At 43.3% G+C, this 27,419-nt stretch overlaps 1 protein-coding gene across 1 annotated transcript in view; it reads right to left on the minus strand.

Moving 5' to 3' along the window:
* Nucleotides 1–4,591: 4,591 nt before the first annotated feature.
* Nucleotides 4,592–27,419, minus strand: part of LOC125283291 (uncharacterized) — a 52,343-nt gene continuing 29,515 nt past the window's right edge. Inside the window, exons 3-9 of the mRNA XM_048223780.2 lie at nucleotides 18,076–18,156; nucleotides 15,324–15,406; nucleotides 15,047–15,173; nucleotides 11,388–11,587; nucleotides 8,505–8,780; nucleotides 7,212–7,406; nucleotides 4,592–4,782 (exon numbers count right to left, since the gene is read on the minus strand). Of these exons, the coding sequence (XP_048079737.2) occupies nucleotides 4,631–4,782; nucleotides 7,212–7,406; nucleotides 8,505–8,780; nucleotides 11,388–11,587; nucleotides 15,047–15,173; nucleotides 15,324–15,406; nucleotides 18,076–18,156 (1,114 nt within the window). The 3' untranslated portion in view covers nucleotides 4,592–4,630. The remainder of the gene's footprint in view (nucleotides 4,783–7,211; nucleotides 7,407–8,504; nucleotides 8,781–11,387; nucleotides 11,588–15,046; nucleotides 15,174–15,323; nucleotides 15,407–18,075; nucleotides 18,157–27,419) is intronic.

A 27,419-nucleotide genomic window follows, 5' to 3' on the forward strand; every position in this document is an offset into this window, starting at 1 on the left:
ACCAAAAAAATGTAATGCAAAAACTTTAATCAAATCCTGGTTTTTAAAGAAAAGCCATAAAAGGGGCATCGGCTGGCTAAGTCAGTAGAGCTCGAGACTCTTAATCTTGAGGTCTGAGCCCCACATTGGGTGTAGGGATTACTTAAAAATAAAATCTTTCCTTTTTTTTAAAGGCCATAAAAGCTCTTTGGGGACAAATGGGAAAATTCAAATCAAGGAACCAGGTATTAGATACTACAGAATTATTATTAATTTTTAAGGTGTGATAACAATATCATAATTATATAGGAGAATGTTCCCATTCCTAGGAGGTGCATGGTGCAGGCTTAAGTATTTAAAGGTGGGATGTCATGAACTCTGCAACTTACTTTCATGTTATAGAAAAAAATTTTATTTACACAGACATATGTACCCCTTAAGAAATGGCAGAGTGCTCAGCATCAGGGATCTAAAAATCAAAACCACAATGAGGGGGCACCTGGGTGGCACAGCGGTTAAGCGTCTGCCTTCAGCTCAGGGCGTGATTCCGGCATTATGGGATCGAGCCCCACATCAGGCTCTTCCACTATGAGCCTGCTTCTTCCTCTCCCACTCCCCCTGCTTGTGTTCCCTCTCTCGCTGGCTGTCTCTATCTCTGTCGAATAAATAAATAAAATCTTAAAAAAAAAAAAAAAACACAATGAGATACCATCTCACATCAGTCAGAATGGCTAAAATTAACAAGTCAGGAAATGACAGATGTTGGTGAGGATTTAGAGAAAGGGGAACCCTCTTACACTGTTGGTGGGAATGCAGGCTGGTGCAGCCACTCTAGGAAACCAATATGGAGGTTCATCAAAAAGTTGAAAATAAAGCTACCCTATGTCCTCGCAATTGCACTACTAGGGATTTACCCTAAAGAAACAAATGTAGTAATCAGAAGGGGCACCTGCACCCCAATGTTTATAGCAGCAATGCCCACAATAGCCAAACTATGGGAAGAGCCCAGATGTCCATCAACAGATCAATCGATAAAGTAGATGTAATGTGTGTGTGTATATATATATATATATATATATATATATATATATATATATACACAATGGAATATTACTTAGCCATAAAAAATGAAATCTTGCCATTTGCAACGATGTGGGTAGAACTAGAGGGTATTATGCTAAGTGAAATAAGTCAATCACAGAAAGACAATTATCATATGATCTCACTCATATGTTGAATTTAAGAAACAAAACAGAGGAGCATAGGGGAAGAGAGGAAAAAAATGAAACAGGACGAAATCAGAGAGAGAGACAAACCATAAGAGACTCTTAATCATAGGAAACAGAGTGTTGCTGGAGGGGAGGTGGGTGGAAAGATTGGGTAACTGGGTGATGGACATTAAGGAGGGCATGTGATGGAATGAGCACTGGGTATTATTTAAGACTGATGAATCACTGACCTCTACCTCTGAAAATAATAATACATTATATATTAATCAATTGAATTTAAATTAAAAAGAAATGCAAAAAAATTTTTTTTAAAGAAATGGTAGAATGTTAACAATTGTTGATACAGAATATATGAGGGTTCACTGTACACATCATTCAAATTTTCTGTATACTTAAAATGTTTCATCATAAAAAAACTGGAATATAATGAAGTCAAAGGAGTCTAAATGCAATGTGGTACCTTCCTGAAACAGAAAAATGACATTAGCAGAAAAGCTGGTCAACAGAAAAGTAAGCATTAGCAGAAAATCAAGTCTATAATATAGTGGATATTACTGTACTAATGCGAATTTCCCAGTAAAGGTACCATGGTTTTACAAGATGTCAACTTCAGAGGAAGCAGGATAAAGGGAACTCCCTGTACTATCTCTGGGAATTTACTATAAATCTAAAATCATTCCAAAATGACAAGTCCTTAGAAAGCTGCAACCAGTATGTAAAAGCTAAAAGTTTTATTTTATTTTAATATGTATATAATTGAACAACTTCAAGATCCAATTTCTACAACAATGACCTTCCACACATCTCTAGTTTGGCACAGAAACTCCAAACAGCAAACATGTCTCCACGGGACCCTGTATCAGGGAGAAGGGAAGTACGTTCGTACCCACTGCCCGGACACCAGTGCTGCGGGTCAGACAGGGGCCTCAGTCCTTGAAGGAGGGTGAAGCCGCCATGTGGGCAGCAGCCACTCTGTTTTCCTGGCTCCGGGAGCTTTCCTTATTTCAGCAGAGATGTGAGCTGCACCGTCTGCTTGGGCAGCACTGATGGAAGAACTGCAAAGAGGAGGAAGCAGCAGCATCAATGTACGCGCCCTGCAGGGTCTGCAGAGGGCCCGGCTGGCCCACAGGCCTGCAGCCGCACCCACCTCTGCAGGCAGAAGCACGCTGACCCAGCTCCAGCCTCGGCAGACGGACATCTGTGCCATGCTTGAGCCGTCCTACAAGCTGTCCATGCGTACGATCTCACTTAATCCTGGTGCCTGGCGCGAAGCCTCATCTAGGGGACACCTGCCCCCATCCCCACCTTTGCTGAGTTATAAACACTTCACCCAAAGGCTCCTCTCTATTCACAGGAGATCCTGGAGCCTCTCCCCCACCTGACTTCCTCCAACGCCAGCTCTCAGCTTCATGGCAGCCCCGCAGTAACTACAACCACTCCCTTCCTCAAAATGTCTGCAGTCCTTCCACTGTGAATGGAAGGATGGGGCTGAATTCCAAGCAAAACTTGACAACATTTTGGACCGTGTGGTGGGTAAGAGCACAGAGCGTGGAGTCCCATGGCTGGTGTGCAATCTCCACCCCATCAGGTACCACTGTGTGACCCTGGCCAGGCTCTTCACCCTCTGAGCCTTAGGTGACTCCTGTGGAAAAGGGAGATGATCTAACTACGTAGCTCACAGGGTTTTCTGAAGACTGAATGAAATTACCTCAATGCCTGCCACATGACGAGAACTCAGTGCACGGTAACTACTACTGTTATACCTTGTATAGGCATGCTTCACGTTTTCACTCAATGCTTTCTCCGATTATTACTGCTGGAATTTGGAGCTGAGAGGGCCCTCAGAAGCCACAGAGAACCACCTTAGGGGTAAGGAAAATTCTCGAAATTTCCCCAAAACGAGGTCTGTCAGATGAGGATCTTCAGAATGAGACAGGCTGTTTAGGTTCCCAGGAGGGTAGGAATCATTAATCTATGTCTGTTCCACGTCTTGGCACCATTTTATAAACACACATGCTTTATACCACAACCACAGCATGTATATCTTGCAGAAGTATGTTTGACTAAAACACAGAAGATGAAACTTCACTTATCTTTTTAAAGTAAACACTACCTCTAACATGGGGCTTGAATCCATGACCCCGAGATCAACCAACAGAACCAGCCAGGTGCTCTGAGGATCAAAACTTTAAAATAGCAGTAAGTATCATGAAAAACAGGTCTTGCATGAAGAGCAGAGAGGGACAAAGGCTCACCTTCCCAGGAGCTGGGGCTTTGGTACCAAATCTCAGGAGAGAACTCCAACTAACGGTGAACTAAGAGGAACTCTGGGCAGCACCTTTACTTAGGCTCGGTAAGCCTGAATGACGAGAAATGAAGTCAGCAAAATGCCTGCTTGGTGGCCTTCCACCTAAGCCAGAGTGCATCTCAGCTCTCACCACCACCTTTATGCCTTGGTGGGGTTGGGGGCAGCTTGGGGCCTCTGGCCTCATCTCTCCCAGCCATACGGGAGGAAAGGCAGCATCAGAGAAGAGCTGGCCAGGCCTGCACTGGGAAGGAAGGGAGAGGAAAAGCCTCTCTTCCTGTGCAGCCTTGGAGCTAGGGCTGCGTATCAATCAGTCAGTACCTTAAGTATGACAGGTCAGGTTCCATCCTGCCAGGCAGCGGGAAAGCCGTGCATTCTCCTGAGCCAAGCAGAAACAAAGTGCACACCTCCGAATGACGTCAGCGATGCACAAACACATAATTACATGATATTCAACCTCGTGAGAAGACACTCCCTTTGCCAACTTCTTGCAATCCTTAAGAAGAGTCACAGTCAAGGAGAGAGTTTCTAGTAGGGCCGGTGTCCCATTAACACCTCCCTGACCCTTAGTAATCTTTCTTAACCAGAGGGAGAGCAAGCCTTAAGCTTAGAGACTGAAGACAGGTGATAGTTTCTAACAGGAATACTCGTTTGTGTTCTCTTCACCAGGGTTACCTTCTATTTTACAGCGACTGACAATAACGTCCATTTATGCTAGAGATGTATTTCCCTTTTTAAGTACATTTGCAGCTTTAAAAAGGGCGGGCGGAGAAAAAGACTAGGAAACAATAGATTTCTACATGGTAAAAACACAGCACACTTTCTTATCTACTGCTATAGCCTCTTGTCACGTCCAGTAGCCTAGAACTACGCCAAACATTTAGGCAGCCACTAGCCACGTGACTACTATGTAATTACTACGTGAGGATACTCATTTGAATCAATTACAATCAAACACAATTAAAAATTCAGTTCCTCAGTCTTACCAGCCACGTTTCAATAGCCACATGTGGCCCACAGCTATCGTATTAAACCACACAGCTGCAGAACCCTTCCTCTGTTGCAGAAAGTTGCACTGGATAGCACGAGTCTAGAATGCCACTCCCAGCTCGCCTGGCTACTCACCTGGAAGTGGTGCTAGAAGGCCTGGTTTCTCCCCAAGCAGTGGACGCTTGGCACGCCTGGGCTGGGGGCATCCCAAAGGAGGTCTCTTGGAGGGGGCTGCTGGAAGCAGGGGAGGGGCAAACAGACCTTTGGGGTTGCCCGATCCTGCAGAGAACAAAAACCAAAACACAAACAGGAAGATAAGTGATGAACCTGGTTCCAGCTGCTCTACCCAAAGAGACTTTTCCTTAATCTTTAGAAAGGGGCTGAGCGGGGAGCACCTGCCACACACACATCTCAGCTCCTCCGAGCTCTACCAAGTCCTCCCTGGGCCCAGACTGGGCCTCCGTGCTTCTCCAGGGGGCAGCAAACGAGTCTGGGGGCCAAATCCAGCCTGCTGTCTGTTTTGGTACGACCTGTGAGCTGAGAAGGTTTTCTCATTTTTAAGTGGTTATGTTTTAAATGGTTACGTAAGTATGTACATAATATCCTTAACTTTGCTTTTTGGCTTGTAAACACTAAAAATGACATATTTACTATCCAGCCCTTTAAGAAGTTTGCAAACCCTTTGTCTAGTCCATGCATGCGTGCATGTCTTGACATCCTGGTTCTCCCTGCTCACCTTTTCACAAGTGGGTTCTGTTCCAAATGTTCTATTTGACACTTGGAATCTGTTTTCTCGAATATCCACAAGCCGCGAGGTTCCCAGACAGGTCATAAAGGCAGGTCCATGACATACCTGAAGCACTCTATTCCTGAGAATCTAACACCCGTCCACCTAGAACACTGGCCTGGACACAGTGATGGGGGTCTGACACATGGTCTAGTGCCTTGTCACTCTCCCCTGGGCAGTCAGTCTGCCCTGCTATCCTCACCCTGTTGAACAGGGCATTTTTTTATCACCATTCATGCCAAGGCCCTGAAGCAAGCACCTAGCCCTTTCTGAGGGTCTGAAAGAATTTTGTTTTTAACTTTCAGTAAGAATGAGAAGCAATTCAGAGCAAAAAGATCTCCTCCTGAGTTCTTCTCTTCTTAATTCACTCGCTTCTCACAGGAACAAGATGGTAAGAATGCCCAGGGGTGGACCAAGGGGCTGGGCTGAGGCATAGCGGAGCGTGGTGAGTGCAGCGGAAGGAAAGGAAGGATAGCAAGAAAGCCCAGGCTATGATGGGAACAGAGAAGACATAAAGCTATATTCTCAATCATCCCGAAGGTCACCAGGTCAGAAAGGGAGGGGGCACAGAAATGTTCACCCCTAGGGCTGTGGATCTTCAACACAGACTGAAGTTCCCAATAAAAGACATACACATGCACGGCTACCAAAGCAGGAGGACACACTCCCTCTATTTTGATCCACAATAATAGTCAAGGTGGAAATATTGTGTTGTAAGAAAGATTTTTGGCTAAAATGATCTCTGCTCATATAAAAGACCGAAGCAACATTTGACTCTTAGGCACAAATACATCCGAGGTCCAAATTTTATTTAAGGCCCAGGAGAAAAGCCACCTTTCCACAAAGACCTCACTGCCAACTCTGTCTTTAACATGGCAGATGGAAAACATGCTTTCATCCAGTTTCTTCTCTGCTCCCATTGTTATTACACAAGGAGAACAGGAGAGGAGACAAGAGTGTATGAACAAGTATTTGGAAGATGAGGAACAGAGGGAGTAGGGACTATGCAGAGGAAGCTGCATTCCAGGTGCCTACAGAGGAGCTAAAACTCTTCACCCTTGGGGCACTTGGGTGGCTCCGTCGGTTAAGTGGCCGACTCTTGATTTCAGCTTAGGTCATGATCTCAGAGTCGTGGGGTGGAGCCCTGTCTGCACTCAGCAGGGAGTCTGCTTCTCTCCCTCTCCCTCTACTCTTTGCCCAGCTCATGCATGCACGCTTCCCTCTCTCAAATAAATAAGTCTTAAAACAAAACAAACAAAAATCCTCTTTATCCTCAAGAGGCAAGAAAGGCTCAGACACCAGACACCCCAGGAACCAGAGGCATAATGGACACGGGGCTTGACTGGAACTCTGAACCTCAAGTGGTCAGCCCAATACCCAGGTCTCCTCCCAGAGGGAAGAGATGGATGTCTGATGAACACACTCGAGCAGCAGGATCCAGTTCGGCTGGAAGTGAGTCAACTCTGGGGATTTTCAGTTATGTAAGCCAGTTAGGTCTCCTTGTTTTAAGCTGAGTTAGGTCCCTGTCACTTATAATGGAAGGAGTTCACAGTAGTACAACCTCATTTTAGGCAGATGTCAGATACTATTTACACCAACTACTCAGAAAAGCCTGGAAAACACTACAGAATTCAGAGTGCATATTAAGGGAACTCTGTGTAAGCCATCCTAAATGTGGCCAACAACCTTGATACGAGAGCTCCTCTACACTTCCCCGTGTTAAAACTTAGACAACTCATTCAAGATAAACGGCACCCACTGAAACTCCAGGCGTCTCTCCTGGTCTTCTGAAACCTTAGCATTCACTGAGAATATGCCAACGAACACTGCAATTGCTCTAAACTGTCCTGTTCTCTCAGAGCAATGCTCATAGAGACAACAGAGGCACAGCGAGCTCTTATTCCTGGAGGGAAGCACTGACCTGGTGGTGGAAGGAGAGCCCCTCCTGGTCTGTCCCCTAACAATGGGGACTTGGCAGGAAGTGGGGGATGCGGGCCAGAGAAGGACGGCTTTCCAGGGGTTGGAAGAAGTGGAGGCGGCTTGCCCACAACAGGGGTATTCCTGCCTTGAAATGAGGGATGATCACTGCTAACCAAAGACTCGAGTGCCTCAAAGCCTGGAAAAATGAAGAAAATGAATGTTCACCAGAAGTCTGCTGCAGAGGCCAGCGAGCTGCGCAAGGAACAACTCAGAATTCAAGGAAGACCATTATTTTTCTGACTTAGAGGTTTCTATGATCAAAGAGTAACGGGATGTTAATTAGACTTGTTGCGGTCATCATTACATGATACATACAAATATTAGATCATTATGCTGTATTGATGAAAGTAATAGAAAATGTCAATTATACTTCAATTAATCAGTTAATAAATTACATAAGCACTCAGGAAAAAAAAAAAACCTATTGCATTTAAAGTTTATGAGCCCCCCCCAACCCTGAGAAAGTAAGTACAAAAATAAAATACATTCGGGGCGCCCTGGGTGGCTTAGTCCGTTAAGTGTCTGTCTTTGGTTCAGGACATGATCTCAGGGTCCTGGGATCGAGCTCTGCTCATCGGGGAGTCTGCTTCTCCCTCTCCCTGCTCTCTCTCTCTCAAATAAATAAATAAAAATCTTAAATAAAATAAAATACATTCTACATTTTATAAGATGAACGATTTCTTTAAAGCTTTAATATGGCCCTAGTAACTTCAGCTATGTTTCCCCACAGGGACAAGTGATTATTATTTTCTTGTCACCTACTCAACTCAAAATAAGTAAACTGAAAAGTCACCGTTTTAACGAGTTTAGCTCAAAACTGGAATGCTCTTTACAATCTTTAAGATAAGGGGCTACTTCTTTATGTTTACCATACACCTTAAAATAACCTACAAATATATCAATTAACAAGCTGAAACTCTGAATCACAAAAGTAAACTGATAGGGAACAGAAACTGTTTCCCACGTGTCCATCTATGTAGAGAAGTCATCCAGCTATACATTAAAATATCTGATTCAAAAGGAACTTTAGCTTCAAAAGAAGCATTTGAGTCTATAAAGATTACACAATAGTGTAATTCATATGTCGAACATGCTCCTATCAGACACCTTTATATTACAGAAGTATAGTCTCTCAATTAAATAAAAAATTCTTAGTTTTCTTTCACATATGGATTTGCAGAATAAGATTTCCTGGGGTTTAAAATGCGGAGGGAAAATGGACAGTACCAAATACCTTCCAGTTGCCCTTTCCTGGTCTTCAGGTAGTCAATGAGCAGATTCAACTCATTCCCATACAAATACATTCCCTCACTCAACAGAAAGAGAAGGTGCTGAATGCCCGAAGGGACAGAGTAGCTGGTCAGGCGCTCCCGAGCCAAGAAGTCATCCACCAGATCTCCAGCCTGCAGAGCAATTCCAGCACATTCCTGCTGCTCCCGTTTCGAGAAAAATCTCCTGTATTCTTTAGCCACCAGCTCCAGGGCGTCTTCCAGGGGCATATGCCGATGTACTAGGGACAAGAAAGAGCCTGCTTTATATCAAATGGGGGCCCTGATTCCTTTTAATATCAGAAAATAATGTAGTTAATCCAACTACATGTTGTTTAGGCTGTGTCAGCTTTCAGTACAGATGTGATTGTCTACTGCTCCAAGGGGACTGGGACCCTCCAAAGCAGGTGCCCTGTCGACTTCAAAATCACACATTACATTGTTTCAAAATTATAATATGTGCAGCTTGTTTACCTTTTCCATACAGACCCACTTTTCACAATTGGACAGCTTTGCTTTTCATAAATGGACAGCTTCACGCTACACTGATAAAATGGGGGGGGAGGAGAGGGAGAGGAAACAGGTGCCATGTATATCAATGGGAATTTTTAATGCTAAACAAATCTAGCCTAAAAAAGACAGGATGCAACTTCAACCATCGCTGGCTACTAACTAAAAATGTTTAAGGGGGGAAAAAAACCCTTAAAGGGAATGTGTTTAATTTGGTTCCAGCAATTCAGGTGAACCACTTGAGACGAGCGTGATTCACAGAGGAAACAAGTGGAAGCAGAGAACAGAGCCTTCAGAGAGGTGAGCAGGTGGAACATGGGGCTGCTGGTTTTCATTACACACCTTTTAGTGCTCATCTCCTCACTCTGTATATGTAATACTTAGATAAAAGGCAGACAGACAGACATGTGGTGCAGGGCTTCTAGGTTCCGTCGCTTAGGCCAAGGAGTAACCCCCAATCCTCTACGTAGCTCTGCAGTCTTTAGCTCAGGCCTATGGATCTTAAATCGTGTTAAAAAGCTTTCCAGGTCAGGTCAGGAGTATTCCAGGCCCTCAATACTACATATAAAATAAATTCTAGACACTAGGAATGGTTTTTATGTAACTTAATGGCTGTAGTCAATGCATGGGTGTCTTCTAATCTCTCCTAGCTTTACCTACTGAGAATAAGACTTCATAAAAGTTTAGTTTTAGACGAGAGGCCCCTAGCCTGTCTTGCCACCTATCACCGACTTCTGAACAAATTTCTGATCCAAGGGGTACTACGGAGCTACAGTGGAGATGATGGTATTTGGTTAAATCTTAAACTGTTTGTTAAGGTTACATCTAGGAAGAAATATGAATGCATATTTGCCTATAGGTGCTAAAGTTTCATTGTTTGTCTTAAATGTTTGTCTTGGCACAGAAGCAGCTCCATGGGCTTCTGATTAATGGCTGCATGCAAGATACAAAACAAACTGTCAGCAATAAAGCAATGTGAAAGAGAGACCTACTTACTTTAGTGGTAATTTCCTAAATGATCTCACATGAATGTAAACAGATGCGATTAGTCCTCTGTACAACCTGTTAAATTAATCTGTTCCCCATCCCCATCCCCAGGAAGTTGGGATTTATAATTTTTGAAAGTATGCCTTTTCTTTTACATTTTCAGAACTTACATGTCACATAAATGTGGTTTAGTCTTATTATTTGTTTAAAATAAATCAGACATTTTCTATGTTTAGAAAAACCATGGTTTCACAACTCTCGGGAACAGTACTGAACAAGAGCTGCCTAGGTGGGTATAGGTGGCTACACAGAGGCAAAACAAATGGAATGGTCAGAAGAAAAGGTGTCCTGGCATCCCCCAAATTATCGGAAGCCCAGTGTTCCTCAGTATTGTCTTTTCAGACCCAACATTATAGCTGGATTATAGGACATCAGTCTGACACCGACTTCTCTGAAGGCCCCAGAAGCCACAGGCAGGACATAAATTCAGCTACTAATGCTCCACTAGGTATCTGCCCAGGGGAAAGGTCTCCTGACTTCACAGTGAAAATGCTACATTGCTATGGAGACTTGGCTGAAATGTGCCTGTTGGAGAAGCCTGCCTGGCTGCTGCCTACCTGGGCAGAAGAAGGAAGCCATGCTGGCCTGCATCTTGTACAGTGCCTGGTGCACATGAGGAACTCAGGAAGTGTGGACTACACAGAACAGCACCAAGAGCTTCCACAAAGACAAAAGGACTACAGAACTCAGGCTCGTGTCTGGGTATGACTCTAGGGGAGCTGCTGGGGGGCCATCCACAAGGCAGACCCTCCTCTCTGGAAGCAGCAGCTCTGACCAGGAGGGAAATATGAGGGTGGTCTAGGATGTGTGCATCTGCCCAAGTCTGTGTGTTTTAGGGAAGAAAAAGGTTCATTTTTGTGCACTGTCATAAACCTAAAAATAATGAAATGTTTGCGATATCACAGGAAAGGCAAAGTTAGCAGGAAGGGTAGTCTAAGAGAATGCATGAACATAACATCCTCTAGACTTACCACTGAGGGCAGAAAAGATGGCAGTGAGATTTGGCCAAAAGTTCTTCTACATAAGAGAACTAACTTGTTACATAATATTTTGGACAAAATATTCTGGATTCTTAAGTAAAAAGCAATAAAGATGATTTAAGTTTCAATTACCCTAATGCACAGGAGAGTACTTTCAAGTACTATTCAAGTCACTTTTTCCTCAACTAGATCCAGTTTGGTTACTGACAAACAGGAACCTTCAAAGTACACTGGCGTACAAAGAAAAACTATCATTATATTTTTAAAGCAGGATCCATTTTAAGTGATAGTTCTAGATTGAGCTCAACTTACTTTTGATAGACTCATGAAGCATAATTACGGTGCAAGAGGAAAGTTTTACATTAGACTGTTCAACAAGAATGCAAAATGGGGACCCATCGTCCTTTACTTCCTGGAGCGCTCGCGTAAGACTCGACGCGGAGGAGAGGTGAATCATTTCTACCACAAGGCCATGATCCTGCAACCGGTGACCTATGCCTGTTGCATAGTCCCTTAAAAGAGAAAAAACACATACCACACACACACACAAGAAAAAGGTAGGTTATTTTCAATCAAACAAACAAAAAAAAACCCCTACATCACCAAGCAGTTGTTTCATACATATTCTGATGACAAATTTAAGTAAGTGAGGTGTAAGATACTATATTTTTACTGTACTTGGGTAAGCGAAGTGGAAGATGCTGTATTTTTTCAAAAATCATCATGCCCTGCAACTTGTTTTCATTCTTAGACACACTGAAAAGATTCAACAGTACATTATCCATTTGCCGGAATCAGTTAAGAGAACCGGAGGCAACTCTAACCAAAGGAAACTTACTTTTTTGAAAATACGGTGTCCTCATACGGTCGACCATGAACAGAATTTTGTAAAGAAAGCAGAATATGCCAAAGCCGTGTTTTCATGCGGCATGATACACTAGATAAGTACCATAAACGTGGCCAGCGTTTTTCAAGATGGAATCATTCAGATGTTATTTGATGAAATCATTTCAATTTAAAGACCATGAAAGAAAATGTAAGATTGTTTGAAAGAACAGATAAGACTATTCTCTTCAGAAAAATAAGAGAATGCTCATCTACAATTAGTTCCTGGGACAGACCAATATTTGTTGAGGTCACTACCACTGCAACAACTCCTTGCTGACAAGTAAATGGATGAGGGGGATTGGCTGGCTCAGACAGTGGAGTGTGAGACTCTTGATCACGGGGTTGTGAGTTCAAGCCCCACGTTGGGGGTAGAGTTTACTTAAATAAACAAACAAATAAATAATTGTATAGCCAAACAAATAAACAAAAAAGAGTAAATGGATACTGGAGTTAGCCATCTCAATCAGTATCAACCATCCCATGACCAACCTTGGATCAAACCCCAGAGTCCTCTCCTCTCCCATTTTCTCAGACTGAGTCTTCGAGTCCTTGAGAATCTATCTCAGACCTCTCCTTTGGGTTTATGCTTCCCTTCCTCCCCAATACTTGCTCAGAAACCTGCACAGGAACTTAGAAACCTGAAATGATATGATTCCCTGAAACCTCCTTGATTTACCTCCTTGGACCCTCCAACGGTAGTCTGCTCTTCCTCTTACGTTTCCTCTGCTTAGAGCAGAAACAACTCTTAGCATATCTCATCTTCCACTTGTTATTTACGCACCTGTTTTATCTTACCAGGCTGCATGTGGTACAAAAGAGGAACTGTCATGTAATTATCGGTACGTTGCTCACTGTGCTCAGCACACCTAACAGGCACACACTAAACGCATGTTCTGTGAATTAAAAATTAAAATGATGGCTGGAAAAATGCTTTCCAGGCAATTTGGGAGAGTAAATGATGACTTCAGAAAACAAATTCAAGAGGAAAACAAGAAAAACAAGATATGGTTCATATTTACAGAATGACAGCCCGTGAGTCAAAGTTATCACAATAATCATTCATGTTGGAGGACATGATTTGAAAATTAATTACTGTTTTGGGGCATAAAGGAATGAATTAGCCAACTAATATATCACTACAAATCTTTCCAACATCAAAGTGGCAACAGAGCAGGCAGCAAGACCTAGTTCCTTGGACTCTGGCAGACGCAGCCTGCGCTCAGCTGAGGAGTCCCTAATCCATGGCTAAGTACCAGAACTGCAGAACACCAGGCAGAGCAGCAGTTTCTGAATACCACCCTAGAAGGAGGGGGAGCAGAAAAGCAATCTCGAGGACTCCTCTCCACCACACAGCACTGCACTCCAGTCAACACCAGCCAGTCTGACTCTGGAGTTGGGAGACTGGCAAGGGCACAAGGGTGCAGGAGTCAAACGACCACTGGAGCTCATCACAATTCTAAAAGAGCTACAAGGGGGCGCCTGGGTGGCACGGCGGTTAAGCGTCTGCCTTCGGCTCAGGGCGTGATCCTGGCGTTATGGGATCGAGCCCCACATCGGGCTCTTCCGCTATGAGCCTGCTTCTTCCTCTCCCACTCCCCCTGCTTGTGTTCCCTCTCTCGCTGGCTGTCTCTCTGTCAAATAAATAAAATCTTAAAAAAAAAAAAAAAAAGAGCTACAAGGTGCTACAGGTCTGCTGTGACGCTTGCTACAAGTTCCAAGAAAGCGGTTTAGTCAAAGATTAATGTAGTTTCCCTGGTTGATGCAAACGATTGTAGCAAAGTTGCTAAATGTTGAGGGAAAACCAAGCCACTATGCATGCTGAGTCTTTACTGCCTCTGGTTCAAAATTGGTTTAAATTACCACATGATCAAATTAATCCAGGGCATGTCTGCTTGTCTTTCAATTATTAAAGGGAAATCCCATAATTTTCTAATGTAAAAGGAATTGGCCTCTCCCACCCTCCCCATGCTGTGACTGACCTCATTTCTTCCAGTACGCTGTCTCCCAAGATCCAACCCAAATACCCTCCAAATGAGATGAAGCTATAATTTTGATTTCACAAACTCTTACAGTAAAGATGCTATCTACAAATACGTTAGATTTCTGTAAAGCAGATATCACAGAATGAGAATTCAGAGTCATTTGAAGGTTGCCTATTTGCACAGAGTGGGAACACCAATGCTGCCTTCATGCTGAGTTATGCTTTGTGCATGCCTGGTCTCCTGCTCAGGAATGATTAGTTCTCATGTGTGAGTCTGCAGTATCACTCACTCAGCACCTAGCCTGGAGTAAGTGTGCCTGCCTCCAACCAACCATTTGTCTACATGCTCTTTGCCAAGCACTACGAAACCCGACATAATCCAGAGACACAATTATCATCACACATTAAGTCCCCTGTCTGCCTTCAAGTGCCAGCCAATGGTGCGCAAGATCAAGGCACCATGCGGACCCAAAGGATGAGCCGGAGACAGCCAACAGGGTAGGAGACCAGGCCACAACTGCGCTTAAGAGGCCTGCATGAGTTACAGATGTTAAGTGGCCTATACAAGTTACAAGTGTTAGTTGGCCTGCACAAGTTACAGATGGAGAAGAGGGAACGGGCATCCTACACTGAAGGAAAAATAGCAGGATAAAGGCTGAAAGGAATTCAACAAGCAGTTAAGAAATGAGAGGAACCCGTCTCTGAAATTATCAGTGAGGCCAACTTGTGGCATCCTACACTAGACTGTCAGTGCCCCAAGGCAAAGGTTCGTCTGTTACGTTCACTCAAGTATGCCCAGAGCCTAGAACACGGAATCCAGCCTGAAAATAGCCTTGGTTTTTCCCCCTAATTATGAAATCGATGGATACTCACTGTAGAAAACTCGAGCAATACAGAAAACTGAATAAGAGAGTAATCATCAGAAACCTCCCCAGCCCCAGGATGGTAAACCCAAAAGCCCATTCTTGTAATTCCTAGAGCAGTGTTCTAACAGCATTTCCAGATCTTTCCACTCTCATTGACTAATGTATGTAAGGCTGAATACTTAATTATTCCATTTGTACACTTTCTCGTTTGACAGGCTAAAAAGAAATAAATATACCTCTGTTCGTTGTTGATACAAACAATAACGCAATCTGAAGGCCTCTCTCGATCACGTTCTTTCTGAACCACTTGATAAAAGTGCTGGAAAAGCCCTTCTTTCCGACTGTCCCTGCCACTGGCATCACCTGAAAAATATTGACATGTTCATGCTCTTGCAAGGGCAAAAGCAATCACTGAAGGTTTTCAGGGTTTTTTACAAAAGTGTAAATGAATGGCAACACCTCTATAAAGAATAGATGAGGAAAACAGAAGGAGAATCTCAGCAAGACTCTTACCTAACTGAGTGGACTGGTGTCGCTCGTGGTTCTCTTCGTGCCTTTTTGAATAATCAGCCACATTCCGCCGTAATTCTTTAATGCTATTGGATGCATGAAAATATAACAGTTTGTGCAAACGCAGTTTCCCTCTAAATGTGTCCCCAAAAGCCAAGAAATAAATACCAGGTCACCTGGCGCAATACATATATGCACCAAAAGAAAGGCCATGTCTACACACAGATAGAAGTTCAATAATCTGTTCTCGTTTTAGAATATTCTGAGTTTCTGGGAGTTTTCTGTCCTCTGCCATTCATTTTCTCTTGCCTGTTATGATGAAAAGCACCACAGGGAGCCACTGATCTTTGTCAAGTCAGACTGATACAGACAGAAACTCATACTTGAAGGTGTTTATTTTAAAGAAGAGAAGATAATTTTATCAGACGTGTATATCTTTTGAAGATTCCCATTGGATACGGGTAAAAAATGAGTCAATGAGGTCTGCTCACTTTACTCCTAAACACTCTACGGCTCCTGTGAGCCGGCTATTTTCCCTTGCTAAAGGCATGCAAAATAGTGCACAGATGCTGGGTAATCTATTAGCCATCTAAAGTAGTCCCCTTTGCTGTGATTTAACAGAGAAAGGGGGAATTCGATGCACTCTGTACCCTAAATCAGGCATTTTTACTGCGGCTCTCCAGCATCCAGACACCAATGTGTGTGTCCACAAGGAGTGTCCTGCCAGGGAGAGAACCACCTCGGCGGGCAGCAATTAGTTCCTTTCCCACCAGAGGCATCACGCTGCATGGCAAGGCAGCCGCGGAACACGCTCAAACCATGACTATTCAGCAAGCTGCCAGCCAATGTCGATCCCTTTGCTCTTCCCCCGTATGATTTTCATTTGGGTTCTTGTCCACAGCCAATTCCCTGACACAGCAAAGACGAAGCTCCAGACTTTGAGAGGCAAAGCTTTTGCCTGAATCCACGCCTCCCCTACTGCCTGAGAATCCTGAGCTACACGAGAATGTTTCCTTACCCCAGGCAGACTCTACCTTTGTCTTGTGGCTCTGACAAACACTAGCCACTGACTCCAGAGGCCATTCCTCAAGCTGCCTGCTTTCTCTAGCCCTTGCTAGACTGTGTTCTTGCTGGCTTCCCCTCATGCTTTATGCACAGTCTTTTAACAAAGTGGTCTGTAAACTGCCCACCACCACTCTTAAGTAATTAGACAGGGTCTGGGGGGGCACCCCAGAAGCTGGTACATGGTCATCCAGGAAAGACAGCGTGATGCTGAAACTGCAACTACCTGGGTATGAATCTCAGAGCCGTCACTTACTAACTGGGTAAGCCTGAATGAGCTACTTAACACTGCTATGCCTCAGTTTCCCCACCTGTGAAATGGGGCTATGGAAACCTACGTGGAAGTGCTGCTATGAGGATTAAATGAGTTAATGCAGGGAAAGCCCTTAGAACAGTGTCTGATGCAGGACAGGCCTTCAACAGATGTAAGCCATTACCATCCATCTCTGCCTTCAGGCTGCCTTCACACCAGAGCTAAGAAAATCCCTCCTTCAGAAGATCGCCTACCGGTGCAAGTATTCTGAGTCTCACTGTCAGGAAATGTTACCTGAGAGAGACTAACCCCCACTAACAGTCACTCCTGAATTCTATACTTCCAAGTGCTTCCGCAGTCGAGGAAGGCATTTTTCAATTTTGAATTATTAATCTAATCTGACACAAATCTCATCTTTAATGCAGGCAAGAGAGAGGTCCTGTCAAGGTTCATACACATAAAAATCAATTCGGATACAGTTCAAGGAAAACTGCTTTTACCAAAACTACAGAGGTAGATCCAAACAAGAACCCTGAAGTGCCATGGTGATTTACCTACTTAGTTACTCAGAAGAATTCCGCTGCAGAATGTGAGAGACAGACCAAACTAAGTAAGACCACCTTCGAAACTGGTTTACAGACTTTGGAATCCTACACGATGGTCAAAACCAATGAGGATCAATAATCCTCCATGACATACTGTTACATGAAAAGTAGCAAGTTCCAGAACAATAAACCAATGTGAGCCATTTCAGCTAAAAATAAGGAGGGAAACTGGGGAGGACTCTGAAAGGGATTTTTACTTTTTAATGTCAAACACTTTTATATCTGTTTATCCATTCCTGAGAGAGAGAGAGAACGGGCAGGGGAAGGGGCAGAGAGAGAGAGAATTTGGGGGCAGAGAGAGAATCTCAAACAGACTCCACACTAAGCACAAGCCGGACATAATCTCACGGCCCTGATATCATGACCTGAGCCGAAATCAACAGACACTTAACTGACAGCCACCCAGGTGCCCCAAACCATTTTAAAGTGACTTTATTTATACTCTAATACTGATTCACCTCATAACTAAAATAACTTTGGATTTTCAGAGCATATACCCATGGTCAAATGGTAGCACAAAAAAGGTGGGGAGGTGTGGAAGAAGGGAGTCGAGGGCCTGCTGTAGCGGCTCACCCAGGCAGAGCCCACAGAGGGGCTCAGGTGGTCGAGTCCCTTCAGTCTGTAGGTCTCTTTTAGTTACTAGAGTCCAAATGACTATGGAAACGGAGAAGTTAAAGCAGAATGGCTTAATATGATCAAGCTGACCAGAGGGACTTCCCAAAAAGCAAATATTAATAGCATCAATTTTAACAAACACATAAGTCTGCACAGTAAGAACACATCTAAATTACTACTAAAGCTTTTAGCAAATTGAGCCACAACAATAAAACTTTACCTTAGCATGTCTTCACCCTCCTTTAAGTAGCCCTCTTGGGGAGAATAAGAAGTCGGCAGAAAAGGTTTATATGGCTTGCTGCTAAAAAACCAACAAAGACAAAATTACACTTAAGAAGAAATTATTTCCCATAGCCCACACGTTTGTTTCCACAGTTCTGGTACACTCAAAGGTGATTAAATCTTCAGTTAAACTGGATTTTTAAAACTCGAACAATGCTTTTCTCAAGACTTCTTTTTTTCCCCAGAATCTCTATTCTATTTTGTAATGCCTATTTCTATTTTTGTCTAGTTTGTTTGCTCAACTGCTTTTCCAGAGCTGACAACTGAAGGCACAGCTCTGTCACAAGAAAAGACCATTAGAAATTCACCAACAGAAAGGGGCTTCAACATAATGAATCAGATTTACCCAAATGAACTGAATTAACCTGCCCCCAAAAAAGTAAGAATGTAATGCTGGTAGTGTTTGGTAATTTTAAAAAATCCTTTAAAAAAAAAAAAAAAAGCTTCTCTTTGGTAGATGCCCCACCAACATCACCAGAAATTTTAATGAATGATCTGCCACCTTTAATGTATCTGACACTAACTCCACAATGGCACTTACGAAAGAATGTTCCTGAATCATTTGTGCGCATCAATTCTAAGCACTCAAGGTCTTCGATTAAGACCACTGTTATGTTTACATGCCAAATGCATTTGATACACGTCGACACCGTCTTCCTCATTTAAAAGTTGTGTGGTTAATGAATAACAGAGATCTAAATTAAGACAAAAATAAGGGGCAAAACCTAGGAAGAAAATGCCTGCTCCAAATTGTTAGCTGAAAGAAACAAGGGGCTAAACAAGATTAACTATTATGAATTTGGACTGAGAGGGTTAAAGAGTTATTAGAAAGCTTTCCTTTTCCAAAAAGGATCAGGAGCACAGCTGCTCCACTCGACCCTCTTCTCAATGATCCTAGCCAAGTTTGAAGGCCATGAGAAGGAAGAAGCAGATGGTTCAATGTGAGTAAGTCAAAAGGAAGTTGCATTTGCCTTATTCGGCTTCCTAGCAACTAGACTGAATGATGCCAAGAAAGCCAGCCGGCTCTAAGGAGAAACGCTGCAGGACACTTGGAACCCAGCAGTCGGGCAGGGGAGAAGAGGCCCCCAGACACCCTCACCTGGCAAAACAAGTCCAGTGCCGCCTGACACCCACACTTCCCACCTCACTGGGACCTTCCCTTTCCCTTGCAGGTCCCACTCCAGCCGACCCAGGCCACATGAATGCCAACCGCTTGACTACCAGGACAACCTTTCAGATTCTAGCAACATCAGATGAGCAGTCTGGCCCAGCCATCAAAGAATAACTTCCCACTTCTCCACGGGAGGGAAGGCCCAAAGCACTCAACGCACCTCAGCCAGCTGGACAAAGGATTCCGCAGGCCAAAAGGCCCGCGCTCAACCACTGTAGCCCGAGCTCTGAGAAAGGCAGACAGACGTGTACACTGGCTGGGATCCCAGAGGCCTGAGAAACATCCCTCCCAGACCCCTTTTCTCCTCCTTAAAAACATTCCCTAAGTACCATGGAGGCAGGGGGTTCCCAAATGGGCTGCTTAAAGGAGTCACACTCAGGCAGGAATTGTCTTTGTATAAGTACATAAATAGGCACATGAAATACATCCGCAAATGGCCAAAGGAAGGCCTGATGTTATTAAACGTTGCAAGGTTACCCTAAGCCCTGGCAATACTTTGTCATATATTCTGGGTCTCCCTCTCTAAGTGGTGGCACCCATTAAAACTTCAGTTCCTCTCCTACTCCGTGGGTATCAGGTTAGCCACTGTCAAATAGAAAATGGGACTTATAATTACAATATATCTTGGGAAATGAATACAGTTTCCAAAATGTTCAATGAAAATGTTTTCAATGCATTATCCTTAAGCCTTATAACAACCAATCAAGCTGGGTGTTACCAACCTCCCCACATTTTTTAGAAACAGATGAGGAAACGGAGAGTCAGGTCACACACAGCAGCAGTCAGCTGCTACACAGTTAAGCTATAAAGCCCAAATTCAAATCCAGGTGTGTCTGACTCTCAAACCCAGACTCCCCCCATACCTCATAGCCCAGAAACTCTGGTCTTAACCCCGGAGGTCTGCAAGTAAAAGAAAAATAGGAAAAGCAATGAAAGAAGGACAAATATAAGGAATAAAGACATTAAGTCATTCTGTATTTTTATGGAAGGTAAATTCATGTGGGCATAAAAAAATTCTCATTTGAGAACACAGAGTAAGCATGGCAGAGGGCTCCACAGTGAAACGTCTGCCTGCCCAGCCTCTCCCGGCCACGCTCCAGCAGGCGAAGAGCCTCCTCTGCACATCTGAGTGGACCACCTAAGGAAGAGCAATTCAAAATTCAAGCCTCCAGCCTGATGTGGAGGAACCAGAATTCTCATGTGCCACTCGTACACAAGTAAAATGGTACAATCACTTCGGAAAATCCTCTGGCAATTCTTAAAAAGTGAGACACAGAATCCAGCCAGTCCACTCCTAGATATTTACCCGATAAAAATGAAAGCACAGGTCTACTCAAAAACTTGTGCATGAACGTTCACAGCAGCTTTATTCGCAATAGCCAAAAACTAGAAATGTCTAGCCACAGAAAGATGGGAAAACAAACTATGGTGTATCCATAGGTCTTAGGCTGCCCAGACCACCATAACAAAACATCATAGGCTGGATGGCTAAAACAACAGAAATGTACTGTATCAGAGTCCTGGAGGCAGGATGTCCAGGATCAGGATGTCAGCACAGTCCAGTCCTAGTGAGAGCTCTCTTCCTGGCTTGCAAAGGCCACCTCCTTGCTGTGCCCTCACACAGCCCTTCGACACCACATGCACAAGGAGAGAGAAAGGACTTTTCCTCTTTTTATAAGGCCACTAATCCTACAGGATTAGGACCTCACCATTTTGACCTCATTTAACCTTATTCAGCTCCTAAAAGCCTTGTTGCAAATACAGTCCTGTTGGGGTTAGGGCTCCAACATATGTTTATAGGGAACACAAGTCAGTCCATGGCACCAGAAAATGGAATACTACTCAGCAACAAAGAAATGGAAGTACTGATCCACCCAACAATATGGATGAATCTCAAAATAATTATTCTGAAGGAAACCAGAAACTTCTCCATAAAAATATAACTGGATGATTCCATTTAACTAATTCACATAAATTATATATACAATATACAGAAACTTATAGAAAACGCAAGCCAGGCGAGCCTGGGTGGCTCAGTCGGTTAAGTGTCCGCCTTCAGTTCAGGTTCCTGGGATTGAGCCCCGCATCAGGCTCCCTGCTCAGTGGGGAGCCTGCTTCTCCCTCTCCCTCTGCTTGTGCTTTCTCACTCTCTCTGTCAAATAAGTAAAATCTTTTAAGAAAGAAAAAAAAAAAGAAAAAAAGAAAATGCAATCTAATCCACTGTGATAAAAGTGATAGACCAGTTGTTGCCGAAAGAAGGGGGAATGATGACGAATAAGGAAACTCTGGGGGATGACAGCTGTGTTGATTACCTTGATGGTAGTGCCGGTCATCCACATGTCAAAACTGAGGTTGTACACTTTAAATATGTGCACTGTATTTATTATATATCAATAGTACACATCAATAATCATACATCGATAAAGCTGAAAAAATCCAAGCCTTTTTCCCATTTTTTCCCTCTGTAACATCAGTGTGTTTTCTTTCTTTTCCTCTTTTTAAAAAAATTTCCTTCCTTGTTTTTTTTTTTTTTTTTAAAGATTTTATTTATTTATTCGACAGAGATAGAGACAGCCAGCGAGAGAGGGAACACAAGCAGGGGGAGTGGGAGAGAAAGAAGCAGGCTCATAGCGGAGGAGCCTGATGTAGGGCTCGATCCCACAACGCCGGGATCACGCCCTGAGCCGAAGGCAGACGCTTAACGGCTGTGCCACCCAGGCGCCCCCTTCCTTGTTTATTTTTAAGTAATCTCTATACCCAATGTGGGGCTCAAACACACAACCCCAAGATCAAGAGTCACACGGTCTTCCAACTGAACCAGCCACGTGCCCCAACATTAATGTGTTTTCAATGTGTTTTAAGTTTTAGCACTGGTCAGAAATCATGCAGATTCTGGTGTCTTTACGTGGAGAGAACCTTACACATCTATGGAAAGACAGTCTGTTGAAACACTTCCTCACTATTTCAAATTAAATGTACATGTCACTCCCAAAGCCTCCAGGAATGCTAATATGATTATTTTTAACTTGTTACTATTGTATCTCAATTACTTCAACTTATTAGACAGCTGATCTATTAAGTTCTCAGGGTAGGACCCACTGGGGATAAATTTTAAAATTAAAAAGACTTTTAAGAATCTACTCTTAGAAGTTCCATCATAATTTCAAATTTCACTGAAAACAATTTGAATTTTAACACTCCTCTGGAGAAATTTCAATCAAGCCTCCAGAAATAGGAAAAGAGTAGTACCATGGCACTGTCAAAGGACACAAACCAAAAACATTCATAGGTTTCCTCTATGATATTCTAAAAAAAAAAAAACAACAGGGTGAATACACAGCTAAACAGTGTCACCATGTGATTCAGCAATCACACCCAACTGACTTGAAAACGTATGTCCACACAAAAACCTCCACATGAATGTTTATGGCAGCTTTATTCATAATGGCCCAAAACTGGAAGCAACCAAGATGCCCTTCAATAGGTGACAAGATGCCCTTCAATAGGTGACACAGATAAAGAAGCTGGCACATCCGGACAATGAATATCATTAAGTGATCAAAAGAAAAGAGCTATCAAAGCCAATAAAAGGCTTGGCTAAATCTTAAATGCATATTGCTAAGTGAAAGAAGCCAGTCTAAACAGCCTACATACTATCTGGTTCCAATTAGATGACATTCTGGAAAAGGCAAAACTATAGAGATGGGTGAAAAGATCAGTGGTTGCCAGAGGTTTTACACGATGGAATTGAATAGGTGAAGCACAGGGGTTTTTTTCCAGGCAGTGAAATTATTCTGCATGAAGCAGTGATGGTGGATACATGACACTATGCATTTGTCAAAACCCACTGAACTTCACAGCATAAAGAGTGAACCTTAATGTATGCAGATTTTAACAAATCATTTAGGAAGTCGAGAGAATCCCAGGATGGAATACAGAATGTGACAAAACAATTACAAATTATCTATGAATGTATGAAACAACCTCACAGAAGGGAGGGAGGGAAAAAGGTAGGAGCTCACCTTTGTACAGCTTTGCAGAGAACCCGGTGGGATAGGATTTGGCCCACGGCTGTAGTTTTTCAACCCTTGCTCTAAAGCCTAACGAGGCCCTCAAGTGGTAACTTTCATAAGCCTGTGAAAGGAGGGCCATGTGATGTGGGATCCGTGCCACAGGGAAGAAGGCCAGACCCACGGCTTTGCCCGCATCTGGTCCAGAGTCGATGCCAAAGTCCTGATCCGGACTTAAAAGATACCTATTGCCCAGCCCCCACCCTTCTATAGCCCCCCCACCGGTCTGACCTAATTCTCTACTTCCACCTGCACTCCTGGGGGGCTCCCCCCATGGCAACTGGCATGCCTTCTAGTTGCTCCCTCCAGGAGGGCCTTGCCCCTCGCGGGGTCCCTCTGTCTTAAATACCCCCCCCGGCCACACACACACACACACACACACACACACACACACAAATACCCACATGGCCAGCTCCCCTGCTTCCATCCAGGGCTCTGCCCAAATGTCACCTTCTCTGTCGGGCCCTCACTCACCTTCTCCACCACCTGTGCTCCCTGCCCTCTGACCCTGCTTTACTTTTCTCCATGTCACTCATCACACACACACACGCACACACACGTTTTAAAAAATAAACTACTTTTTTAACAGTTCTGATTTTCAGAAAAATTGTAAAGACGGTACTATATAAGAACGTTCCCATATAACCCACACTTAGTTTCCCCTATTATTAACATCTTATATTTTGGACTACATTTGTTACAACTAGTGAACCAATACCGATACACTATTATTAAAGAAGTCCATACTTTATCCTGATTTCCTCAGTTTCTACCTACTGTCTTTCTTTCTGGTCCAGGATACCACATTTCATTTTTTGGTCATGTCTCCCTAGGCTCCTGCTGGCTGAAGCAGTTTCTCAAACTTTCCTTGTTTTTCATGACCTCAAACAGTGTGGAGGAGCACTGGTCACATACTACATATTTTTACTTATTTGTGTATTATCTCATTCCAAGCAGGGAGGTAAGCTTCTAGAAAACAGGGATTTTTGTCTGTCTGTTTAGTTTCCCCAGCAACTGCAACAGGGCTTGCCAAAACGTTAAGTGTTCAATGAATAACTGCAGAATGAATGAATTTGCTAAAATGAATGATTTTTTTTTAACTCTAAAACTCCCTAGACCTACTTCAGGTTTCATAGAGCCCAGCCCTTCTCATTTCGCACATGAAGACAATTAGGTCTTGAGGAGTTAGGTAACTTTCTTTTGGTTTTTAAGATTTATTTATTTGAGAGAGTGAGCGAGTGAGCATGCGAGCAGGGAGGGGTAGAGGAAGAGGGAGAGAATCCTCAAGCCTACTCCTTACCAAGTGCGAGCCTGACACAGGCTCAATCCCACCACCCTGAGGATCGTGACCTGAGCCGAAATCAAAAGGTGGACGCTCAATGGACTGAACCATCTAGGCACCCCAGGTCAGGTAACTTTCTAGTTACATGAACCAGAACTAGAACCTCCTCAACCTTCTGTGACTGCCACACCCACAGAACCCATATTTCACTGTACACAAGAACCCCTCAAACACAGTCGGTCCAACACTTCAAATTGCCCACAGGGAACTTGGGAGCTGATACTCATTCTCAGCAACCTCAACAGCTTTTTCTGCATAACGATGTTTATTTGGCTCAATGACTTGAATATTTTATTCCATTTCTGCCCTTATTATTTTATAAACATAAGTGAAAAAATAAAAGGGAAAAAAATGCCGACACCAGTAATTAGAAGTCATCTAGCAGGTGACAAACAGGAGTGAGATCTTTTAGGTCAAATCAGGTTCTTCGTAGGCCTTGGCTGTTCACCTGAAACCAGCACCAAGTGCTAGAAAACGCTATGAATGACAGTGTCTAAGTGGAGAGACATGAATACCCTGCCACGATAGATAGTTCTATTTTTTACTCATTTCTTCCTCTTTAGTATCTTTTCAGGAAAAGATATCAGGGATTCCCCCCACTCATTACACCTGTTTGGCAACCTTTCAACATGCGCTTTAGTGAAAACCAAATGGGGATCCAATAATTGTTGGACAAAATCCACTAAGCATGAACTTCAAATGTATAATACTTTCTCAACTCACCCAGAGCCCAATACATAGCATGCTCTAAATAAATACTTACAGAACACATGAAGATGAAGTGATTCAAAACTTTATTAGAAATGAGCAATATGGGGGGCGCCTGGATGGCTCAGTCAGTTAAGCATCCAACTGCTGATTTCGGCTCAGGTCATGATCTCAGCAACATGAGATCATGCCCGGTGTCGGGCTCCGTATTGGGCATGGAATCCGCTTAAGATTCTCTCTCTCCCTCTCCCTCTGCCCCTGCCCTTTGCCCCCACTCTCTGAAAGAAAGAAAGAAAGAAAGAAAGAAAGAAAGAGACAGGCTGAATAAACATGGAAAAATTATTGCTAGTGCTTCTACTCTTCTATATATTCCATGCAAATAACCAGATATTAAAGCAAATACTCTTTAGATACACAGTGTTCTTTGCCAAACCTGTAATCTGGGAAAATTTATAAACTTCAAGCATATCAAACAGATAGACTTAGGAAAATTTTACTTATGTGTTTTTTACTCTATCTTCTTCCAAAAACCTTAGCGGTGCTACCTAAGAAAGTTGATTCATACACGTTAACATCTCATTAAGCAGCATGACTGGGATATAAGATAGCTCATACACACAAATGTTGTGTCAAAGCTTTTCACTTGAAGCTTTTTCTTCTTTTTAATCTTTCTTCAGATTTTATTTATTTATGAGAGAGCAAGCGAGCACAAGTGCACGAGAGCATGAGCAGGGGGGAGGGGCAGAGGGAGAAGCAGACTCCCCACTGAGCAGGGAGCCCCACTTGGGACTTGATTCTAGGACTCTGGGATCATGATCTGAGCTGAAGGCAGACCCCCAACCTACAGAGCCACCCAGGTGCCCTGTCTTTAAGCTTTTTTTAATGGGCCTTTCTAAAATGTACTAAACCCATCTTGTCCTTCTTTAACAACTGAAATAGTCTTTCATCGTTTGTCTGTCTGTTGGTTACTCCAGGTCAGTTATGACCATCACTACCGTATTTTCTCAAATATACAACCTGCACTTTTTCTTTTTCACATATGAAATTAGGGATCCTTCTTACAATAATATATACAATTGATGTTGTGTATTTTCCTTTTAAAGCTACTATTAAGGGGCGCCTGGGTGGCTCAGTTGGTTAAGTGGCTGCTTTCAGTTCAGGTCATGATCCTGGGGTCCTGGGATCAAGCCCCACATTAGGCTTTCCTGCTCAGCGAGGAGTCTGCTCGTCCCTCTCCCTCTGACCGCCACCTCCCACTCGTGCTCTCACTTGATCTCTCTCTCTCAAATGAATAAATAAAAAATCTTAAAAAAAAAAAAGCTACTTTTAAGATGAATGATTTTTCTTTCCAATTGGAACTATATCTCAGAATAACCAAACCGTTTACAAGGAGATATTATAGAAGTAGTCCAACTAATAAATAATGAGAGAATAATGGAATAAAAAATTATCAAACATCCTGCAACAACCAGTAAATGAAAGGACCTAGACAAAAATCAATGGCTGCTAACGACAAATACAGAAAGACAACTAGGCATCAGGTTCTTTTTTTTTTTTTTTTTTAAGATTTTATTTATTTATTCGACAGAGACAGAGACAGCCAGCGAGAGAGGGAACACAAGCAGGGGGAGTGGGAGAGGAAGAAGCAGGCTCATAGCGGAGGAGCCTGATGTGGGGCTCGATCCCAGAACGCCGGGATCACGCCCTGAGCCGAAGGCAGATGCTTAACCGCTGTGCCACCCAGGCGCCCCTAGGCATCAGGTTCTTTTCACCAGAAGTGTACATCACCTATGGAATGAATTATGTTGCCAAAAACAAAGAACCTGAATACTGTCACAGCTCTAGATCTGCCTCTAATTTACAGGAAATACAAGAGGCAGAAAGACAAGTTAAATGACACCACAAGGCATACCTGGGTGGCTCAGTCGGTGAAGCATCTGCCTTCAGCTTCAGGTCATGATCCCAGGGTCCTTGGACCGAGTCCCACATCA

The sequence above is a fragment of the Ursus arctos genome, unplaced genomic scaffold, assembly GCF_023065955.2.
Source record: "Ursus arctos isolate Adak ecotype North America unplaced genomic scaffold, UrsArc2.0 scaffold_19, whole genome shotgun sequence".
NCBI classification, from domain to species: domain Eukaryota; kingdom Metazoa; phylum Chordata; class Mammalia; order Carnivora; family Ursidae; genus Ursus; species Ursus arctos.